This window comes from Micropterus dolomieu, linkage group LG12 (genome assembly GCF_021292245.1).
Source record: "Micropterus dolomieu isolate WLL.071019.BEF.003 ecotype Adirondacks linkage group LG12, ASM2129224v1, whole genome shotgun sequence".
Lineage (NCBI taxonomy): Eukaryota > Metazoa > Chordata > Actinopteri > Centrarchiformes > Centrarchidae > Micropterus > Micropterus dolomieu.
Window position 1 is genome coordinate 1,037,671 of NC_060161.1, and position 17,466 is coordinate 1,055,136.

Below are 17,466 nucleotides of genomic sequence, written 5' to 3' on the forward strand. Positions count from 1 at the left end.
ACTTTAAAATTCTATTGATCACTTTTAAAGCTCTTCATGGTCTCTCGCCTTGTTATATTTCTGACCTTTTAGTCCCATACGCACCAGCACGTACCTTGAGATCCTCGGGCAGAGGTCTGTTGTCTGTTCCAGAGTCTCGACTGAAAACTAAAGGGGACAGAGCGTTTGCTGTCAGGGCCCCGAGGCTCTGGAACAGCCTGCCCGAGGAAATCAGGTCGGCTGAGTCAGTGAACTCTTTTAAGTCCCTTCTTAAAACATACTTTTATAGGAGAGCTTTTCCCGATCTTATTTGACTTTATTTTATCCCTTTTATTTTATTCTACTTATTTTATATTAAAATTTTCATGCTCTTATCTTTTTTTTTTGTATTATTCTTTACACTTGTTAAAGCACTTTGTAACTTGTTTTTGAGAAGTGCTCTACAAATAAGGATTATTATGATATGTGCGACATCCTGACTCAACACATTACCTGGGCAACAGTCTCATAGGCCAGGTAGGACAGGATCTCCATTGCAATGCTGTTGGGTTTCAGCTCTAAACTGCTGCAATCCAGCCAGTCCCGAAACTTTGACGCTTTCTTAGCTGGAGACACATTCACACACACACACACACACACAAACAGACCAGGTGGACAGCACATACACAAGCAAACAAAAAACATAACAAGGAATTAAGATTAGCTCTGTGTGGTTTTGGTGCCATTTTGAAATGCTGAATCATCAAAAGTACAGTTTAATAAAGCACCTTTCACAGAAAAAAGTCACAAAGTGCTTTACAAGAGTAAAATATAAAAAAATAAGATCATCATCAAAAATTATTATCAAAAACTATTTTTATATTATATTATAATAATAAAATATATGCATCAACATCATAAAAACAATAATAATCAGTCATTAAGACAAAAGCAATAACAGACCTTAAAACACACGTTTGCACACTGCGACACAAAGGCCAGTTTGAATAAAAGTCTGGAACGTCAGCAGATGGCCAAACGTAAGAATGGTCTTCCACAGTGTCGGAGCCACGACTTCAAATGCACGATCACTTTTTGTTGTTAGTCGAGCACGTGGAACAACTACTTAGACCTAGTGGTGATTTAGGGGTTAAAGCAGGTCGGAGATGTACCCAGGTGCCTGACCATGCAGGGCTTTTTTATGTGAAAACGAGAAGCTTAAACTGAATCCTGGTGTGATGTGACCGGTCCTGCTGAACCTGACCAACAGCCTTGCAGCAGCGTTCTGGACCAGCTGTAGACGGTCCAGAGACGACTTGCTGAGGCAGGTGAAAAGGGAATTGTATTAGTTTAATTGGGATGAAAGCACGAAAGCATGAAAGTATGAACGATCATCGCTAGTTCTGGTTTTGACACAACAGGTCTGACATTTTGGACTGTTCTGATATTGGGAACATAGCTTGAGTTTTGACTGTATCCCTCATTGATCTGCACAGGAAACAAATAATTTTAAATTAATTATATTTGGTAATCTGAAATGATAGGCACCTGTTAAGATGCTTTGTTTTAAATTTGATTTAATTACCATTGACCTCTATCCTTGTGCATCATCAAACTGAACACCTTCTGTTGTGAAGACATGGAAGAGGAATATTGGCTTTGAAACTACATACAATCCAGCAGGATAGGATAGCAAAGACTAGCTACATAAACTACATCTGTGTGTTTTTTTCCAAACTTCCCTAAAACTATGATTATTATAGAGGTACTTAATAACTTGATTAAAGTCTTACCAAAGCTGAGCTGTCGACTCTCACAGAACTCCACGTACTGAGCCTGGTCCATAGCTCGAGTCTGACGCTCTAAACGCTGAAGATACATAGACACACAGAACAATTAATTATCATTTTAATGGTCATCTTCGTCATATCTCATTTTAAAGAAACATAAATCTGCTGATGCCTGCGGTCGAATCTGTGCTACCGGTGTGTCATCATGGACAATAAAAATGGTGAAGAACAGAGTGATCTTTGTGCAGACGACATCAAAATAACCTCTAACCTCCATCCGCTCTTGTTTGATGGGGTCTACTTCCTGCCGCTCAGCCAATGACAGGAGGTCGCCCGTCTGATCCATCCACACCAGAAAATCCTGGGCCAATCGCTGCCTCCGCTGGTTACCACCGGCAGCGCCACCAGCACCACCTGCAAACACATGACAAAACAAAAAATGAAACTAAAAATAAAAACAATTCGATCTTCTCTGTCATAGATGTGTATGTTGTGGTGTACCCGTTTCTTGCTGCACGTCTTCATCCTCTACAGTCTTGAGTAGTTTGGATTTATAATCTCTAAACTGAAGATATTTTATTAACCTCGCCACTTTAATCTGGTCAGGAGACATTGAGGCAGACAGAAAGAACAGAAAGAACAGAAAAAGAAAGGTGAGGAGAATCACTATTCATTTCAAAGCTATATACCATTGATGATGCTAATATTTTGTAATATAATAATAATATAATTATATTTTTATGTGGGGTTTCATTTGTGTGTTTTGTTTACCTTGTCCCTCCTCATCAAGAACAGGATGTCCTCGGCTGAAATGACCCTTGAGCCACGAAGAGTCGCCCCCTCGCACGCCTGATGCAGCTGATAAACAAACCAAGAAGAGGATATGATCAGACTCTTAGTGCCTTACATGCCGCTGACATTAACCTTATGGAATCAGAGTTACCACAATGACAAACAGCCTCATATTTTCTCTCATCTGTATACATGAAGATAAATCCCACTGAAAGTTCAGATTTTAGTCTCTCAACTGAAACCACACTGAAGTCTATACACTGAAAGGATAAGTATTGTGTGATGAAAATAAAATATATAGTATATTTTATATATGTAGTTGTAATCTTGTGTTTATTTGGCACAAAGAGAATGTTAAATCAAAAGACTGTCCATAAAGGAAAATGATAGTAATGAATTATAGAGTTTGTGAAGGTTATAAATTGTAAATTCAAGCTGTAGTAAACTTCTAAAAAAAAAAAAAAAAAGACCAAAAAGGATAATTTCCCTTTTTTCACACATGTTGGTGTCGAAATGACTAATAGGTACAAAATGTTTTGGAATCTGTGCAGTAGATGGTTACAGCCTGCAGAGGCTGCCACGTGTTCCTTCGGGGCAATTTTGCCCGTCAAAGTTCCATCTACAAAAAGTGCTTCTTTTTGCCACCAACAGGCTCAGACTTTTATACCAGGTATCGGACAACATCATGGAAAGGATCCCTATGTGTGGCACCCGGTGACACCAGCCGGCTTGTGGCAACTATCTTCTGCACAGATTCCCAAACCTTTTGTACCTACTTGTCATTTTAACCACAAAATGTGAAAATATGGGCCCAGGTTTAAAAATAGCAAATCAACCCTTTAAAATTGTTACATTTACAGCTGGTTTAAAAAGTCTTACTTCCATGTGAAAACTGCTAATTTTCTATTACCACCATTATATCTGCGCACAAGAGTACACTATTTATGTTACCATAGTAATGAGCTGTGTGTGCACAATGTCCTCCACCAGAGCGGCTGTCTCGTGCAGAGGCCTGCGACTATCTCCCAGAGCAAACCTGAAACACACACACACACACACACACACACAAAGATGTTAAATATTAAATCACAGTAATGTGGAGCCAAGCTAAGATTCAAGTGAATCTTCTGAAACTCTGAAATACAGTTCGACTGAGCTGCTAATTTCCGTAGCTCATTAACAATTCTTAAAGCGTTTATATTCAAATACTTTGGCTGATTTTACACCACATGTATGAAAGATCCCTTTTCAGTCTAATAGTTCAGTACTATGACACCTTCTTGCATTATTATTGTCTGTTGATGAAGACTAAACTTTCATTTATTTTAATCAAGCTGATAGGCAACTGTGCCAGCATTTGAACGCTTCAAGTTTAAAATGGCAAATCTAACAGATTTTATGGAGTCAACAGGCTGATTGTCTATTGTGCCACTAAACAATAGCACTAAAGACGTGTATGATTAAACCTAATTCATATATACATTCATACATTCGCAGTATAACACTACAGACAACAGCACTAATGACTAACTTAATGAGTACTCACACCACATTGGCCAATCCCTTTAAGTACTTAAATATAACGAGGTGTTAAACCACAATACTTTTTTAAAAGCAAATACCACAAACTACATGTACTGCAAGCTGGTATTGAATGTTTTAAATCTAAATTCTGATGATTTTTCAGACAAAAACAGTCTTCTTTTAGCTAAACTAAAAACATGCTTTTATAAAAATAAAATAAAAACAATTGGTACTAAAACTTTGTATCTATGCATTAATGTATTGATTTTTATACTCCCACCTTAAGTTGAACACATGAGCATAATGTAAAACCTTAAACACCTTAAAACAGGAGTGTAAAATTAAAGTTACTGTAACACGTCAAATCTCAAGTAACAAAACAATAAACATGTTGCTGTCCAAATACAGTAAACACAGAGCTCTCAAATGTATTTGTACGTGTCACGGTGAGGTCGACAGGCCACACACACTCTTTGACCTCAGTTTGGTCAAAACTCAATTTGCATCCAGAACAGCCACTTCCATCATGCCAGACCAACCTAAACCCACATCCTGAAGCTCTTTCCATCTTTCATTTCTTCTCTTTCCCTCTGTCTCTCCATCTATTCTTTCCCCAGACAACCCGCCTTGTTGACTCTGCCCCCCCCCCCCTATCTGCACTGTGATTGGCTGATTGCAGCTATCAATCACACAGGTGAGCATGGCTTTGGTTTGGGGTTGTGGGCAGGTAGGCCTAAGGTTCAGAGCTTGGCTTTGGGTTGAGTGCTGTTTTTAGGTTTTGGGGTTTAGTTGGGTTTCAGCCTCTCTGACCACCAACACCATCTCTCTGCAGTCCACACACACAACACAAGGTGAGTACGCTAAAAAAACACACTCGCTCGCTCACACTAATGAAAGTGTGAGCGAGTGAGTGTGTAATTTTGGAAAGAAGTAATCTGTGACTGTTTTTTTTGTTTTTTGTTGATCTGTGAAAAAAAACTTGCCTTTTCCCAGTACAGATAAAAAAAAAAACTGTTAAATCATAGTGACAGCGTAAATGTTGTACAAGTGCACATTGCAAATATTTCAAGATCAAGATTGTCTGTAAAATTTAAAATCCATTAGTTACAATAGCAAAGACGTACCAATTTCTGCTTCTACCATTTTCATTGAGTACAATCTCAGCACACTCTATTGTTTCCTCCACTGCAACTTAAGGCTGCAACTAACGATTATTTTTATCATTGATTAATCTGTCTGAATTCCTTGATCGATTGTTTGGTCAATAAAATATCAGAGAATGGTGTCAACAGTTCAAAATCCAAAGCAATTCAGTTTACCGCAGAGTAAGACAAAGAAACCAGCAAATCCTCTTATTTGAGAATCTGGAACGAGGTAATATCATCTAATGTTTGTCAAACAATTAATAGATTATCAAAAAAGATGATGATTAACTTTAAGCCGATCGACTCATGGATTAATCGAGAAATTGTTTCAGCTCTACTGTAAAGAAAAAATGTGTCAATTTCAGCTAGACTTTATGACTCTCCTGCTGCTGAAGTGTTTTTTGTTAATGAATAATCAAGGTACATTTTTTTGTACTTGTTCTATTAATTAGTTCTCAATTTTTAGAAACTTTACTTGACATTGTTGTGAACTGAAAGTCTATTGATGATTTCTTAAAATGTGCACTGATTATTATTATTATTCTTGTTATTAGGGATGATGTAACTGTAACATTTCTTTTTACACTTCATTTAACATGCCTTAACAATCCAGCCATCCGCTTTATTACATCAAATGGTTTGTTTAGTTTGTGATAACTTTCTTAATTAAGCTCATACTTTGGCAAGTAAACACGCGCTAACTATATTTCTTTAATAATGCTTTGAGTGTAAAACATGATGTATCAAAGTTAGGGGTTGTAGACTGTTTTAAGACACCTGTGTTTGTTTTTTATTATCCAGATTTTGCAAAGTATCATTAGCCAAAACACGTCCCAGTGTGATTACACTCTGTCATTTGTTAAAAACAGGTTTCTATGGCTTCAAACAGTCTGTTCAGCAGCAGCAGTCCGATGCTGTACTGGGGTGAGTCTCTTTCTCTGTGTGTGTGTGTGTGTGTGTGTGTGTGTGTCTCACATCATGCTCTGTAGCTCTGGAATGAAGCTGGTCCTGGAAACTGGACGGTCTTTAGAGGTGGAGGCGGCGGAGACAGCCATGGGACTGCTCATAACCACACCCACCTGATGACAAGAACAAGACAAAGAAACAGAGCTGCGTTAAACTAGGGATCGAAATTAACTGAAGTAGCATTTTAACTGACTCCTTTTTGTAAATCCAACCAGATAGCATGTCTTGTATATCACAACGTTAAATAACGTCAAGATTGATATTTGACCTCTGGAAACACTTTTCTCCCGGCAGATAACAAAGATGCTGCACAACTTATCCAACCTGTAAACCTGTCAACAATGATGCTGCATCATCTAGTAAATATTTAGTCATTGCAAGTGTCTCATTGTCACATCTTCTGCTGCTGTGACGACCTGATTTCCACCTTTAAAGCCTCAATTAATCCAATTCTGTAAGTCATCCTTACCTAATGCAATAAGAACACAGACCCAACCCTTTTTAATTCTTTACTTTATTAATGTTTAAAATCATGTTGTTCAGTTGTCTTCTGTTGTTTTAAAGCCAAATACAATTCCTACAATGTGGAGGACAAAATAGTTTGAAACTAATTAATATTCATACTTGGTATTTTGGGCAGACATACACTCAGTTGCTGGTTTATTAGGGTCCAAATAGCTAAAATTAATACAGTCAATGCATTAGTCATGCGAGAACTCATTACATTAACTGATTTAGCTGTAGCTTTTATCCAAAGCAACTTACAGTTACTATATATTTATGTAAGAGGTCGCACGCCTCTGGAGCAACTAGGGTTTAAGTGTCTCCCTCACCAAAGGCACATGTCTTATCTTCTGTGCCATCAAAAATCCTACCTCCTCTTACCAACAACCACTTTTAGAGGTGCTGATTCAGCTAGTCATACTGCAGACTGTGGTTTGTGGTGCTGTTGACGTGTACTGCATTGTTCAGTAAAAACGAACATTATAACCTTTATGAACAACTTTATTAAAGTGGTTTTGGTTAAGCTTGGTGCTCTTATTAGACTGACAACTGGTGGTATGAGTGTTAAAAATCTTTAAGATGTGAAATCCAACAAAAGATGCAGTCTGTAATGTGCATTTTTGGGCTTTTGGGATCATTTAACCAAAACAAAACTAGTCAGCTGTGTAGGACAGAACAGAAGCCGAGAGCCTAAAATAACAATATAGCAGAACAGACATGAAGCAAATCAACACACACAAATATATATACACACATATGTACAGAGGGAACAGGTGGTGTGACCGCAGTAACTTCCCCTCCGCCAGTAAAATCTGAATGACAATACAGCGCAGTTCCCTCCTATTCAAACACTGCGGTGAGAAAAACACAATGCAGAAAACGAGAGGAGCAACAGAGAACCAGAGAGGCGGAGAGAGAGTTTAAAATCCTCACCAAAGTCGTTCAAGAAAAACGCTGCTGCTGCTCCTGTTGTTTACACTTTCCTGGGTGACTTTCTGGCGCGATTTGATGACGCAAATCGGCTCAGAAAGTGCGGGGTGTTTTTTGGTAGTTGTAGTTTTCTACACTTTCTGGTCATGAAACGTCCTCTCAGTTTCCCCACGGTTGTTGAAACTCTTAAAGGTTTTATTTATTTATTTATTTATTGAGAAAACACCAGCTGGACGAGGGATGAGCTATAATTAGTGGTGAACAAGGGGAACAACACTTTGCTACAACTTTGTCCAAATTAGCAAGCAAGGAGGAGGGTACCTACATGTTAGGCTAATTAAATATTGCAACTAGGCTTAATTGTTAAATACCAGTTTTAAAAAAGCAAAAGACTTCTTACCAACGTGGTTTTAGACTGAGGAATTGATCACAAGTCGATCAAGTCATATTTCACAGACATACATTTTTAACATGCATTTAAACCTATGAATTAAATTATCTTTTTGTTAATAAAGGTGGTAGCAGCACTGATGAAGTCTTGCTTGACCTTAATATCAGGTTAAAAGTTGAGTTTTAGTCCCTACAGGGAAAGATGTGTCAGACCACAGTGAGGGAAAATATTTCACCATTAGATCACAGATTCAAAAGAAAGTTTGATATCTAAGTTAAACATTTAAGGTTTATGGTAAACCATCGTCATTGGGAACTGTGCATAGTCTGGCTTGGAAAAGTAAGATATGGCCTACAAAGCAGACGTCTTATTCTTTTTCCTCTGCCTTCCTTCATTCACCTTTAAGCTTTTTTATTGCTGGATTACAAAGATTAGTGTGTGAATGCAGGTTTTTTTTAATTAATTAATTTGTATCATGTCTTTATACAGTATACTACATGAATTTAGATTTAAACAAAACAGACACATTAAAGACAGATATCTGGCTGCCATTTCAGAGGACTGAGCAAAAAAAGAAAGACAAAGGTAGAAAAATCTTTCTGTTGCTCCCTCTCAGATCCTGTTTTAAAACGTCGGCCAGCACCATCACCCACCGGCCGCCAACTGGAGGACCAGCGCAGCACAGCACCACCCAGAGGCCTGGTACAGACCGACAGCCCAAACTTCCTCTGCAGTGGCCTGCCACAGCACTGGAGGTGTAACAAGACCCTGCCGAGAACCTTCACTGTGAGCATCTATCTATCTATCTATCTCCCGTCACTTGAGACTGGCTTCAGTTTATAATGTCAAAGATCATCAGAGGTCAGTGGGACATTTTGCCCTGATCCTTCCAGGCTGACCATTTTCCTCAGACTCTTTACAAATCCCCTTTTTCAAAGTTAAAGGACCAGTCCTGACCTTTTTCCATCCTCCAGGTTGTCGCCCTAGGCAATGACGTGCCAGACGGCGTGGCTGTCACAGTGATGGCTGGCAATGAAGAAAATAGCAGCGCTGAGCTACGCAACGCCACAGCAACCATGAAGCAAGGCTACGCCCACTTTAATGACCTCCGCTTCATAGGTCGCAGCGGGAGAGGTAAATAGACAGAAACACTACTGATACAATAATTAAATACATAAACAGAGTATCAGAAGCTTGTGATGGGGCGCTTCAAAGTGGCCGGTTATGAGGTTCGAGTCACACTGGAGGGTCAACACATTGAAGAAAAACAGTAGCTACCCCATTGATTTTGACCTTTTGTAATTGAAATGTCTTCCCTCACACATAAATTAGGCATTTTGTCTTGATCTTCTCTCCAATATGGTGGGATGTGCCATTAGACGTTTGCCACTTTCTCTTACAACACCTCTAACATGCACTTCCTGTGCTCCTTTTCTTCTGTCTCCTTACAATTATCTAGCATTGATTGCACCATTGTTAACTCTTACTTCTTCCCCTAGGTATTTACCCCATTGATGCACTAATAGCTTTTACTAGTATCCATTGTTGCTCTCAGATCTCTTACTGTACTGATGTTTGTTTGTTGTTCCTCAAATGTAAGTCGCTTTGAATAAAAGCAAATAATTAATGTAAATATAGAAGGATAAACAGAAGGAAGACAGGAATGCTTGTCCTATTCAATCAGAAATTTATCAGTATCAATCACGTGACCATTAGTCAAGTTTATTTATATAACCTAAAATTACAAGTTTCTCCTCCATTGCAGTCAATTTTTCCAACATTTGACACCCTCTATACTTAGGGAAAACTGACTTGATTTAACTTTAAACAGCCTGTTACACTTACCATAACAAGCCACCCTATGTAATTATATTGTTGTGTGTGTGTGTTATTCTTTTTAGGCAAGAGTTTCACGCTCTCCATCAATGTGCTGACCTCGCCTCCTCAAATCGCCACCTTACACAGAGCCATCAAGGTGACTGTGGACGGACAGCGGCTGCCAAGACGTCAGTGCACACCAGAGAAAATGATAGGATGGGTTAACCAAGCTTTCAGTCAGAAGTACCATCTTCTTCCCTGTGTCTCTCTCTCTCTCTCTCTCAGGGCAGAGGCAGAAGGAGGTGAAGTCAGGAGTGTTCAGGTCGTCCTGCAGCGGCACTGCATCATCAGGTATGAGAAGAGGGACGGTATTTAAATCCCGACAAATCATGTCAGTGTGAACTTTCACATACAGGACTGCAAATATGGAACAGTGTGCACATGTGTAGTGTCTCCACAGAAGCATGTTTCAACCTTTATGTTGTATCAAACAGAGCAGAACACACTATATTTCCAAGTACAAAGAGTGAAATAACAGAAAATAACTCATAAAGTAACTCAAAACTGCACTACAGTAGTTTAATAAATACATACTATGACTGAAGGAAATGGAAAATTGATAATAGCAGCAATTTATTTTAAATTGCAACCAACTAAAGTAGAAAATAATGGAAAAACAAATGTGCTCGACAAACAAAATTCAAGGTCCACTTAGCTTTTTGCCTGACCTTTCGACCGCTTCTCACGTGTTCAGCTGTTATAACGATGGGTAACAAAAAAATTGGACTAACTCCATCTGCTGAAGACCATTTGATGTAGTTGAAAGCTCTGGAAAAAAACAGCAGTCCTTAAAGTAAGTTCATTTTAGTCAAAGGTCAAGAATGGACTGTCATGCTGTTGATGTTGTCTCTCTCCAGATTGTAGGTCCTTTTCCTCCACCCTGTGGACCAATGATTCTACGTTCCTGGGCCAGGTGACTTCCTCCTTCACTCCAAGTCCCAGAATGCACCACCTGCCTGCTCTCTCCTACTCCACCCAGCACACACCCTACAGCTCCTACCTGTCTTCTGCTCCTCCTCCTCCTCCTCCTCCTCCTCCCCCTCCGCTGAGCCACAGTGGTCCGTTCCAGCCGGGCAGTTTCTACTACGGACCGAACCAACAGCTCCAAACAACAGGGGAGGACCGCAACGTTGTCGCAGCACTGACCAATTATATTGAAGGGGCGTGTCTTTCCATAAGAGGGGAAGAGCCTGTCTGGAGACCTTATTGATGATCAAATATTTCACTGTTTTTTGGAAAGTTTTACTTTATTTTCACTCTTGGACTCTCTAAAATAAAAAAATTAACTTCTCTGTTGTTTGTCAGCAACTGTAACTTCTGTGTACTACGGTGATTATGCTGTTCTTATTTACTGTAATGCATTATGTATTTATTTGACTGTTTATTATTATTTAATACTTCTACATATACAATGGGTTAAACAATAAATTAATAATCTTATTAAATTCATGTAGCAGCTTCCCTTTTTATATTAAAGTCAGGATTTCACAAATAGTTTGTTGTACAATAGTTGTGTTTATTAAAGCAACAGTGTAAAAAAACATTAACTTCAAAACCTGGATACCCTAAATATAATATCTCATTAACAATTAAACAATTAACCCTAAATCAAACTCCTATTATGACAATATAGAAAGCAAACTGTTGTGTAAAGTAGATTCATATGAGATGTGGTGAAACTATAAAAATGTTCTCAGGAAGATAGGGTTACCTCTACTCTAACTCTATACTTAAGATTAAAAGGATCCGTGTCACTCAATGAATACACTTTATGTTTTATATAACTGCGGACCACTTTTCAAAGTACCAAATATGGGTTTTCTCCAGGCAGAAACTTTTTTTTAATGAAGTCTGAACTTGCAGAGACTTAAACTTGCTTGAGAAAAGTAATCATCCAGCACAATACGTGTTTACTGAGCTTTATTCATTTATTGCCTAAGTTGCAACATTATCTGATGATAATGGAAGTACAAAATAAACTGTTTTTTTTATGTGTTCTGCTGTTTGCATAAAACAAATAAATTGTGTTTTGTGTAATTGTGGTCCATGTAGCTCAGTCTTTAGGGAGTTAGCTCGGGAACCACACGGATGCTCCCCGGGCGCTGCGCAATGGCTGTTCCTTATTAGGAGGTGAAAATGCAGAGGACACATTCTGCATTCATTGTACTCTGTGTAAAATTGTATTTGGCCAAATTAAGTTGATTATGGCGGGATTATGTAGTGAGAGTACTTTGAGTAATGAGTGAAAAGGAGACTACTGTATAATGGATTACATCTTCCCACCATAGCAGCAGTTCAGTGTTGACTGTCCACCTGTAAAGTGCTGAGTTCAGCCACTCTTTTGCTCCATTCTTCTTCTGTCATTTCTTCTTCTTCTCCTTCTTTAACATCCTCCTCTACATGATGCTCTCCTGAAATACAGATGACCATGTTAATAAATAGATAAATAGATAAAAAGAAAAAAAAACACCAGCTGCCTAGCAGTAAGGGAAACCTAAACTCTCTAAAATCTAGAAGCAGCCAAATGCATCTACCCAAATAATTACAATATCCAAATTAAAGTCCTCACCGGTGCAGGTCAGAGCGGTGCAGACCCAGTTTCCACAGGCACATACACACTTGTTACACTCCATCTGAGTCTCAGCTCCGTCCTCGAACACTTCATCCTCCAGAGCACACTCTTCATGCACACACATAATATACAGGTAGTAAATGGGCATGTAAGAAAAACAGCAAAAACTGCTAACACAGTCTGAAAGGATTTAGCATTGTTTGTTTGGAGTTTTGTGCTGAAAAATGTGTGTGTGTTTAATGTATTTGTCAGATTCAGCACGGGATTATATATATTTAATGTCTGTTTACATTTTATTTGGTCCTAGGAAAAAGAAGTAAATATGTCATTTGTCAGGATCAATCATACATACTGATGACACTCTTGTTTGAGTTTGTGTGTGTGTGATTACTTCTCTCATATGGATGGTAGGTGGGTGTCAGGCAGTTGATGAACTCAGTTAAACTCAGCTTCCAGTCTGCGTTTTCATCCGACAGCTCGATCAAAGCGTCGACACACAGAGACCTGAGAGACGGACAGAGAGTGAGTGAGCGACATTAATTAACTACTTAGACACTAAGGATTCATTTACAAAATGAGCATGTTTTTTCAGGAAATCACATTGAAAACAAAATGTGTTTTTCAGACTTTACTTGCAGCTGTGGCAGAAAAGCTGTGTTATGTTTAGGTTTTGTTATGTTGTATTTATTTTCATTAATCCGCACTGTGTCTAATCATTTCCTGTGTCTGTATTCTTGTTCTTTGCCCTTGATTCTTTTCTCTCTGTGTTATTTTGTAGTTTTCTGCCTGTTGTGTCTAGTCTTACTTTGTTTCCTCTCAGTCTTGATTGAAATTATCCCTTGTAACTCGTCCTGTGCCCCAGCTTTTTCCTGTGCATGGATTTTTTCCCAATATGGATTTTGTTTTTTGTCTATTGGATCACTGCTTTTCTGTTGGTTTCTGGATTGTGGAGATACTTTGCATTTGGACTGCCTGATTTATTATTTATTTATAAATTAAAAAATTTATATTTTTTTCACCATAGCTTTATTAAACGTTATGGACTGTACCTGCTCCGTCTTGGTGTCTGCATTTTGGGTCAGATCCCCTGTTTCATTGAGTTTACGCTTGGCAAAACACAACAAGATAGGGCTATTGTTTCAGTCTCAGTCTCATTTATTTTGGACAATTTCAGAAGAAACCTTGGTGTGTATAAAAGGATTACATTAAATAAAAAACAGGATGGAGATTTAATTTTCCAAATACATGGAGTCTTTTCATCAAGAAGCTTTTTGCATGTTGCTAATCCCAATATGAAGTTTTGAATCATACTTTGTACATTATGTGATGCTTAAAACCAAATATATCATGACTGTCTTACCCATGATAGTTAAACAGACCCAATGGTGGAAGGTAACTAAGCACATTTACTCAAGTACTGTATTTTGAGGCACTTTACTTTACTATATTTATTTTATTTACATTTATTTAAAATAATACAAATATAATAAAATAAATGTATTATTATGGGTTAAGAGACTTTATTGATCCCGGGAGGGATAATCACAAGCTACCCAGCATTAATGTGATGTAAACATTAATGCATCAATAATTATAATCCAATATAATTATTCAGAAAGGTGCCTTTCTGCATAATGAGTACTTTTACTTTTCACTTTAAAAAAATTCAGATGCATGTCTTTTACTTTACTTGACTTGGGAATTGTTGGGCTTCTGTAAATAACATCACAGAGTACGGTCTAGACCTGCTCTTTTATGAAAAGCGCTGTGAGATAAATGTTGTTGTGATTTGGCGCTATATAAATAAAATTGAATTGAATTGAATTGAACTTGTAGCAGAGTATTTTTACACAGTGGTATTACTGCTTTTATATACTTCATAAAAGATCTGCGTACTTCTTCCACCACTGAACAGACCTTCTTTAACCCCCCTCCAAATTTTCTAATTCTCATAACTTGTGTGTGGGTGACGTGTTTTATATATAACACCTGAACCGTGGCGTGTTCACAGAGTCACAACGTTATTACGCATATTAACAGTTTATTTTATTACATCACACTATTGTGTACCTCAGTAGCAAGTTAGTCTCCAGAGTATTAGAGTATGTGAGGTTGAGGGCCGTCTCATTATGTTTCAGGAAGCTCAGGAACTCTTTTGAATCGAGCTCAGAATCCCCGTTGTCATACGCCTGCAACACACAAACAGTTCAGTCAGACATGTTGTATTTTAAATATCTTCTTCAGTTATTCTTAAGTAGCTGGAGTACTGTTGGCTCATTACTTTATGCAAAATATGCACCTGATATCACACTTAAAAACAATATTTTTATTATATATTGGTATTTTTTGTTATTTGAAATTAAGTTCATGGTCAGTAAAACTAGTCTACTGGGATAAAAACTGATGATTGTGAGAGGGAGTGAAAAGTTTTCTGACTTTGAAATACTTTTGCAGGAGGTCGTTGGCTGAGGACACATTTGAGGCCAGGTTGTCCGATTCTACCTCCTCTTGAATCCACTGGATCACTCGCTCTCTGAGCCAGTCACGATCAGACAGGAAACACACGACTACACATTTAAAATAAGATGGTTAATGCAAATAAAATGGCAAAGGAAGGCTACAGTCCTTAAACTCATGAGTGTTAATACAAATTATTAGCAGGAAAGGATTAATCAACAAAACATGTCTGTAATAATGCTGCAGACTTACTGGGGCTCACGTCTGTCTTTGTTGGCTTCTCTGCAAATAGAAACACACAGACCACTGACTCAAATCACAGACTGTACACAACTTTAGCTGTTTGTACTTCAAAGGCAGAGAGCAGTAACTACAGAAGTGAAGTTGAGAACAAAAGGTTGGAAGTTTTCAGGTTGGATGGCAAACTTTAAAACAGATACAAAGATTCTTCCCCTCATTCTACCCAAACAACACCTAAAAAAATACAGAAACTTTAGCTTTATTATATTTTACATAGCTTTACGTATAGGAATCAAGTGTTTAGCTAAGTCTGAGTTATATCAATAGCCTATTTATATTTAAATCATTATTATACATTAATTTACAATTGAATTCATTTAAGTATGTGATTTAAAGAATCACAACCAGAAAAATCACATGAAATTCACTAGTCGAAAAATGAGATATGAGCTATCTGCTAAGCTAGCAAACTTTTTTTAAATTGATTTAGCTGCTGCCTTTTTAATTATGTGGAATAATAAACTGACTAACCAAAATGTCAGTTCATCAAAGTTTATAGTTTTCCAATTACAAAAAAACTGGGGGGAAATGACTAACTAAACTTAGTTTTTGTAAGTTTAAGCCAAGGCTATCTCACAAACTAGCTTTCAATACAAAGGTAGCACTCTTATTGAAACTGTCTAGTAAGCTTTCTTTCTAAGGCCAAGAGTGCAGTAAAATGACACATTTCTATGGCATAATATTTCTAACTCTAACACAGATAAGCCAGATCAAGGTCGCGTGTGCACTGACCCGGACAGTGTCCTTTGTGCTCTGCATGTATCTTGGTCTGAGTGATGCAGGCGTCTCTGTGCAGCTCACAGTGGTTTATATAGGATCTGCCGTTACTGCCACACACCCAGTGCTCTGTCATATTACACCGCTGCAGAGAAAAGAGGGGATCATCAGAGGTTTCCCAAAAAATGGCCTACACAACAAAACTTAAGGTGTGAAACTAGATTTATGAGAGCACAGTCTGATGTCCACTGCAGGGCCTAGTGATCGGTCAAAACATAATTTATTGATGAACAATGTATGTTTGTGGATGTAATAATTCAGTATGTGTGAGCAAATGCATAAATTATATGTGTTTTCAGTTACTATTGACTATTTATGTATCATCAAGGTAATCAGTGTTTTTATTATACTGTGTTACACTGTGTACTTTTGCCATTGCAAAATAGGCTAATAAATGTTTATACAAATTTCATTTGAATTTTAGAGAGAGAGACAGATGACAGATCAATAAAGAGGAACAGGTAATGAGACTTTAGGTATACAGTTATAAGGAGTGGTAATTTCTCACTGTTGACTTTATTTCTGCCCTCCTTTTGTCCCTTCATTATTTCTTAATCTATTCTTTCTATTAGTTTTTGCTCTTCCTCTCTCCTTTTCATACATTTTTTTCTTTTCTGGTCAGTCAGTGTAAATAAATCCAATATATAAGACCTTAAGTATCTTCAGTAAAGATACAAAGTCAAATCAGGTATTGTTTTACTACAAACAGTAAAATGCAAATAGGGTTTAACAATATTATTTGTGTGAATGTTTCCACTTTAAATACTTTAGTAACAAGTCTACAGCTAGCAGCTCTACACAGCGGTGCTTTGAGCTAAATGTTCAGGCCGGTCGGTTTGAAAAAGTGTAATGACGAGGTATTCAGTAGCTTTACCTGTAAACAGTGACAGACCGGCTCTCCTCTGTCGCTCGATACACACTCTCGACCTGCGCCGCAGAAAGTCCTGTCACACACTGACTGATCCTAAAGCACAGAGAGAGAAATATTCCTGATTTATAAGGTAAACCATGAAAAGAAATGAGAAGTGTGTGTGTGTGTGTTTCAGACTCCAGATGGTGACCTAAGACCTCCCACTGGGGGAGACACATGCCGTTTTGAATGACAAAAGACTCTCTCAACACACGCTTTTTATTAGTGAGGCAGCTGGACAGCGGTACAGCTCATTTTGAGGGTTTCTTTCTTTGGTCATCATTCCTGTCAGCTGTAGACATTTTACTCACCAAATTAATTTGCTTAGAACTTTTTTTTACACAGATTTACTTTGACACAGTTCAAAACTGTGTCAGGAGTGGGATTTGAACCCACGTCTCCATTTGGAGACCATCCTGACAACTACGGAGGAGACAAAAAGAATACGTAACACTAATTTGACCCATTTTATCGTAAAACCACCTTTATGAATTTGGCTCCACATCAAGTGTCTCTCTCTGTGTGTTTACTAACTATTGGTAAGAATTTCCCCTTGCTGCATAAAATGATTT

General features: G+C 37.9%; 3 protein-coding genes across 3 annotated transcripts in view; 1 reads left to right on the top strand and 2 right to left on the bottom strand.

Annotated features, from left to right (window-relative positions):
- Nucleotides 1-7,729, bottom strand: part of supt3h (SPT3 homolog, SAGA and STAGA complex component) — a 9,378-nt gene extending 1,649 nt beyond the window's left edge. Inside the window, exons 1-8 of the mRNA XM_046064880.1 lie at nt 7,613-7,729; nt 6,185-6,288; nt 3,492-3,576; nt 2,520-2,606; nt 2,250-2,346; nt 2,020-2,162; nt 1,752-1,827; nt 472-584 (exon numbers count right to left, since the gene is read on the bottom strand). Coding sequence (XP_045920836.1) covers nt 472-584; nt 1,752-1,827; nt 2,020-2,162; nt 2,250-2,346; nt 2,520-2,606; nt 3,492-3,576; nt 6,185-6,276 — 693 coding nt within the window. The 5' untranslated portion in view covers nt 6,277-6,288; nt 7,613-7,729. The remainder of the gene's footprint in view (nt 1-471; nt 585-1,751; nt 1,828-2,019; nt 2,163-2,249; nt 2,347-2,519; nt 2,607-3,491; nt 3,577-6,184; nt 6,289-7,612) is intronic.
- Nucleotides 4,798-11,197, top strand: LOC123980471 (runt-related transcription factor 3-like). Its single transcript, XM_046064881.1, has 7 exons — nt 4,798-4,915; nt 6,079-6,133; nt 8,617-8,786; nt 8,975-9,134; nt 9,902-10,006; nt 10,104-10,169; nt 10,736-11,197. Exons 2-7 carry the CDS (start codon nt 6,085-6,087, stop codon nt 11,086-11,088), a joined length of 903 nt encoding a protein of 300 aa, XP_045920837.1. The 5' UTR covers nt 4,798-4,915; nt 6,079-6,084; the 3' UTR covers nt 11,089-11,197.
- Nucleotides 11,198-11,934: 737 nt separating this feature from the next.
- On the bottom strand, nt 11,935-16,937 carry LOC123980472 (follistatin-related protein 1-like). The gene is made up of 8 exons (XM_046064882.1): nt 16,859-16,937; nt 15,940-16,069; nt 15,160-15,189; nt 14,887-15,017; nt 14,521-14,639; nt 12,842-12,954; nt 12,448-12,558; nt 11,935-12,289 (listed from the first exon to the last, which is right to left on the bottom strand). Exons 2-8 carry the CDS (start codon nt 16,058-16,060, stop codon nt 12,174-12,176), a joined length of 741 nt encoding a protein of 246 aa, XP_045920838.1. The 5' UTR covers nt 16,061-16,069; nt 16,859-16,937; the 3' UTR covers nt 11,935-12,173.
- Between the last annotated feature and the right edge of the window lie 529 nt (nt 16,938-17,466).

Excerpts from the sequence above, each read along its gene's own strand:
- LOC123980471 (XM_046064881.1), top strand. The coding sequence starts at position 6,085 with ATGGCTTCAAACAGTCTGTTCAGCAGCAGCAGTCCGATGCTGTACTGG. Across the intron at positions 10,007-10,103 it reads CGGACAGCGGCTGCCAAGAC|GGCAGAGGCAGAAGGAGGTG; the intron begins GTCAGTGCACAC and ends TCTCTCTCTCAG. Across the intron at positions 10,170-10,735 it reads CAGCGGCACTGCATCATCAG|ATTGTAGGTCCTTTTCCTCC; the intron begins GTATGAGAAGAG and ends GTCTCTCTCCAG.
- LOC123980472 (XM_046064882.1), bottom strand. The coding sequence starts at position 16,060 with ATGACAGAGCACTGGGTGTGTGGCAGTAACGGCAGATCCTATATAAAC. Across the intron at positions 15,190-15,939 it reads GCACAAAGGACACTGTCCGG|AGAAGCCAACAAAGACAGAC; the intron begins GTCAGTGCACAC and ends TTCTATTTGCAG. Across the intron at positions 12,955-14,520 it reads GAGACTAACTTGCTACTGAG|GTCTCTGTGTGTCGACGCTT; the intron begins GTACACAATAGT and ends TCCGTCTCTCAG.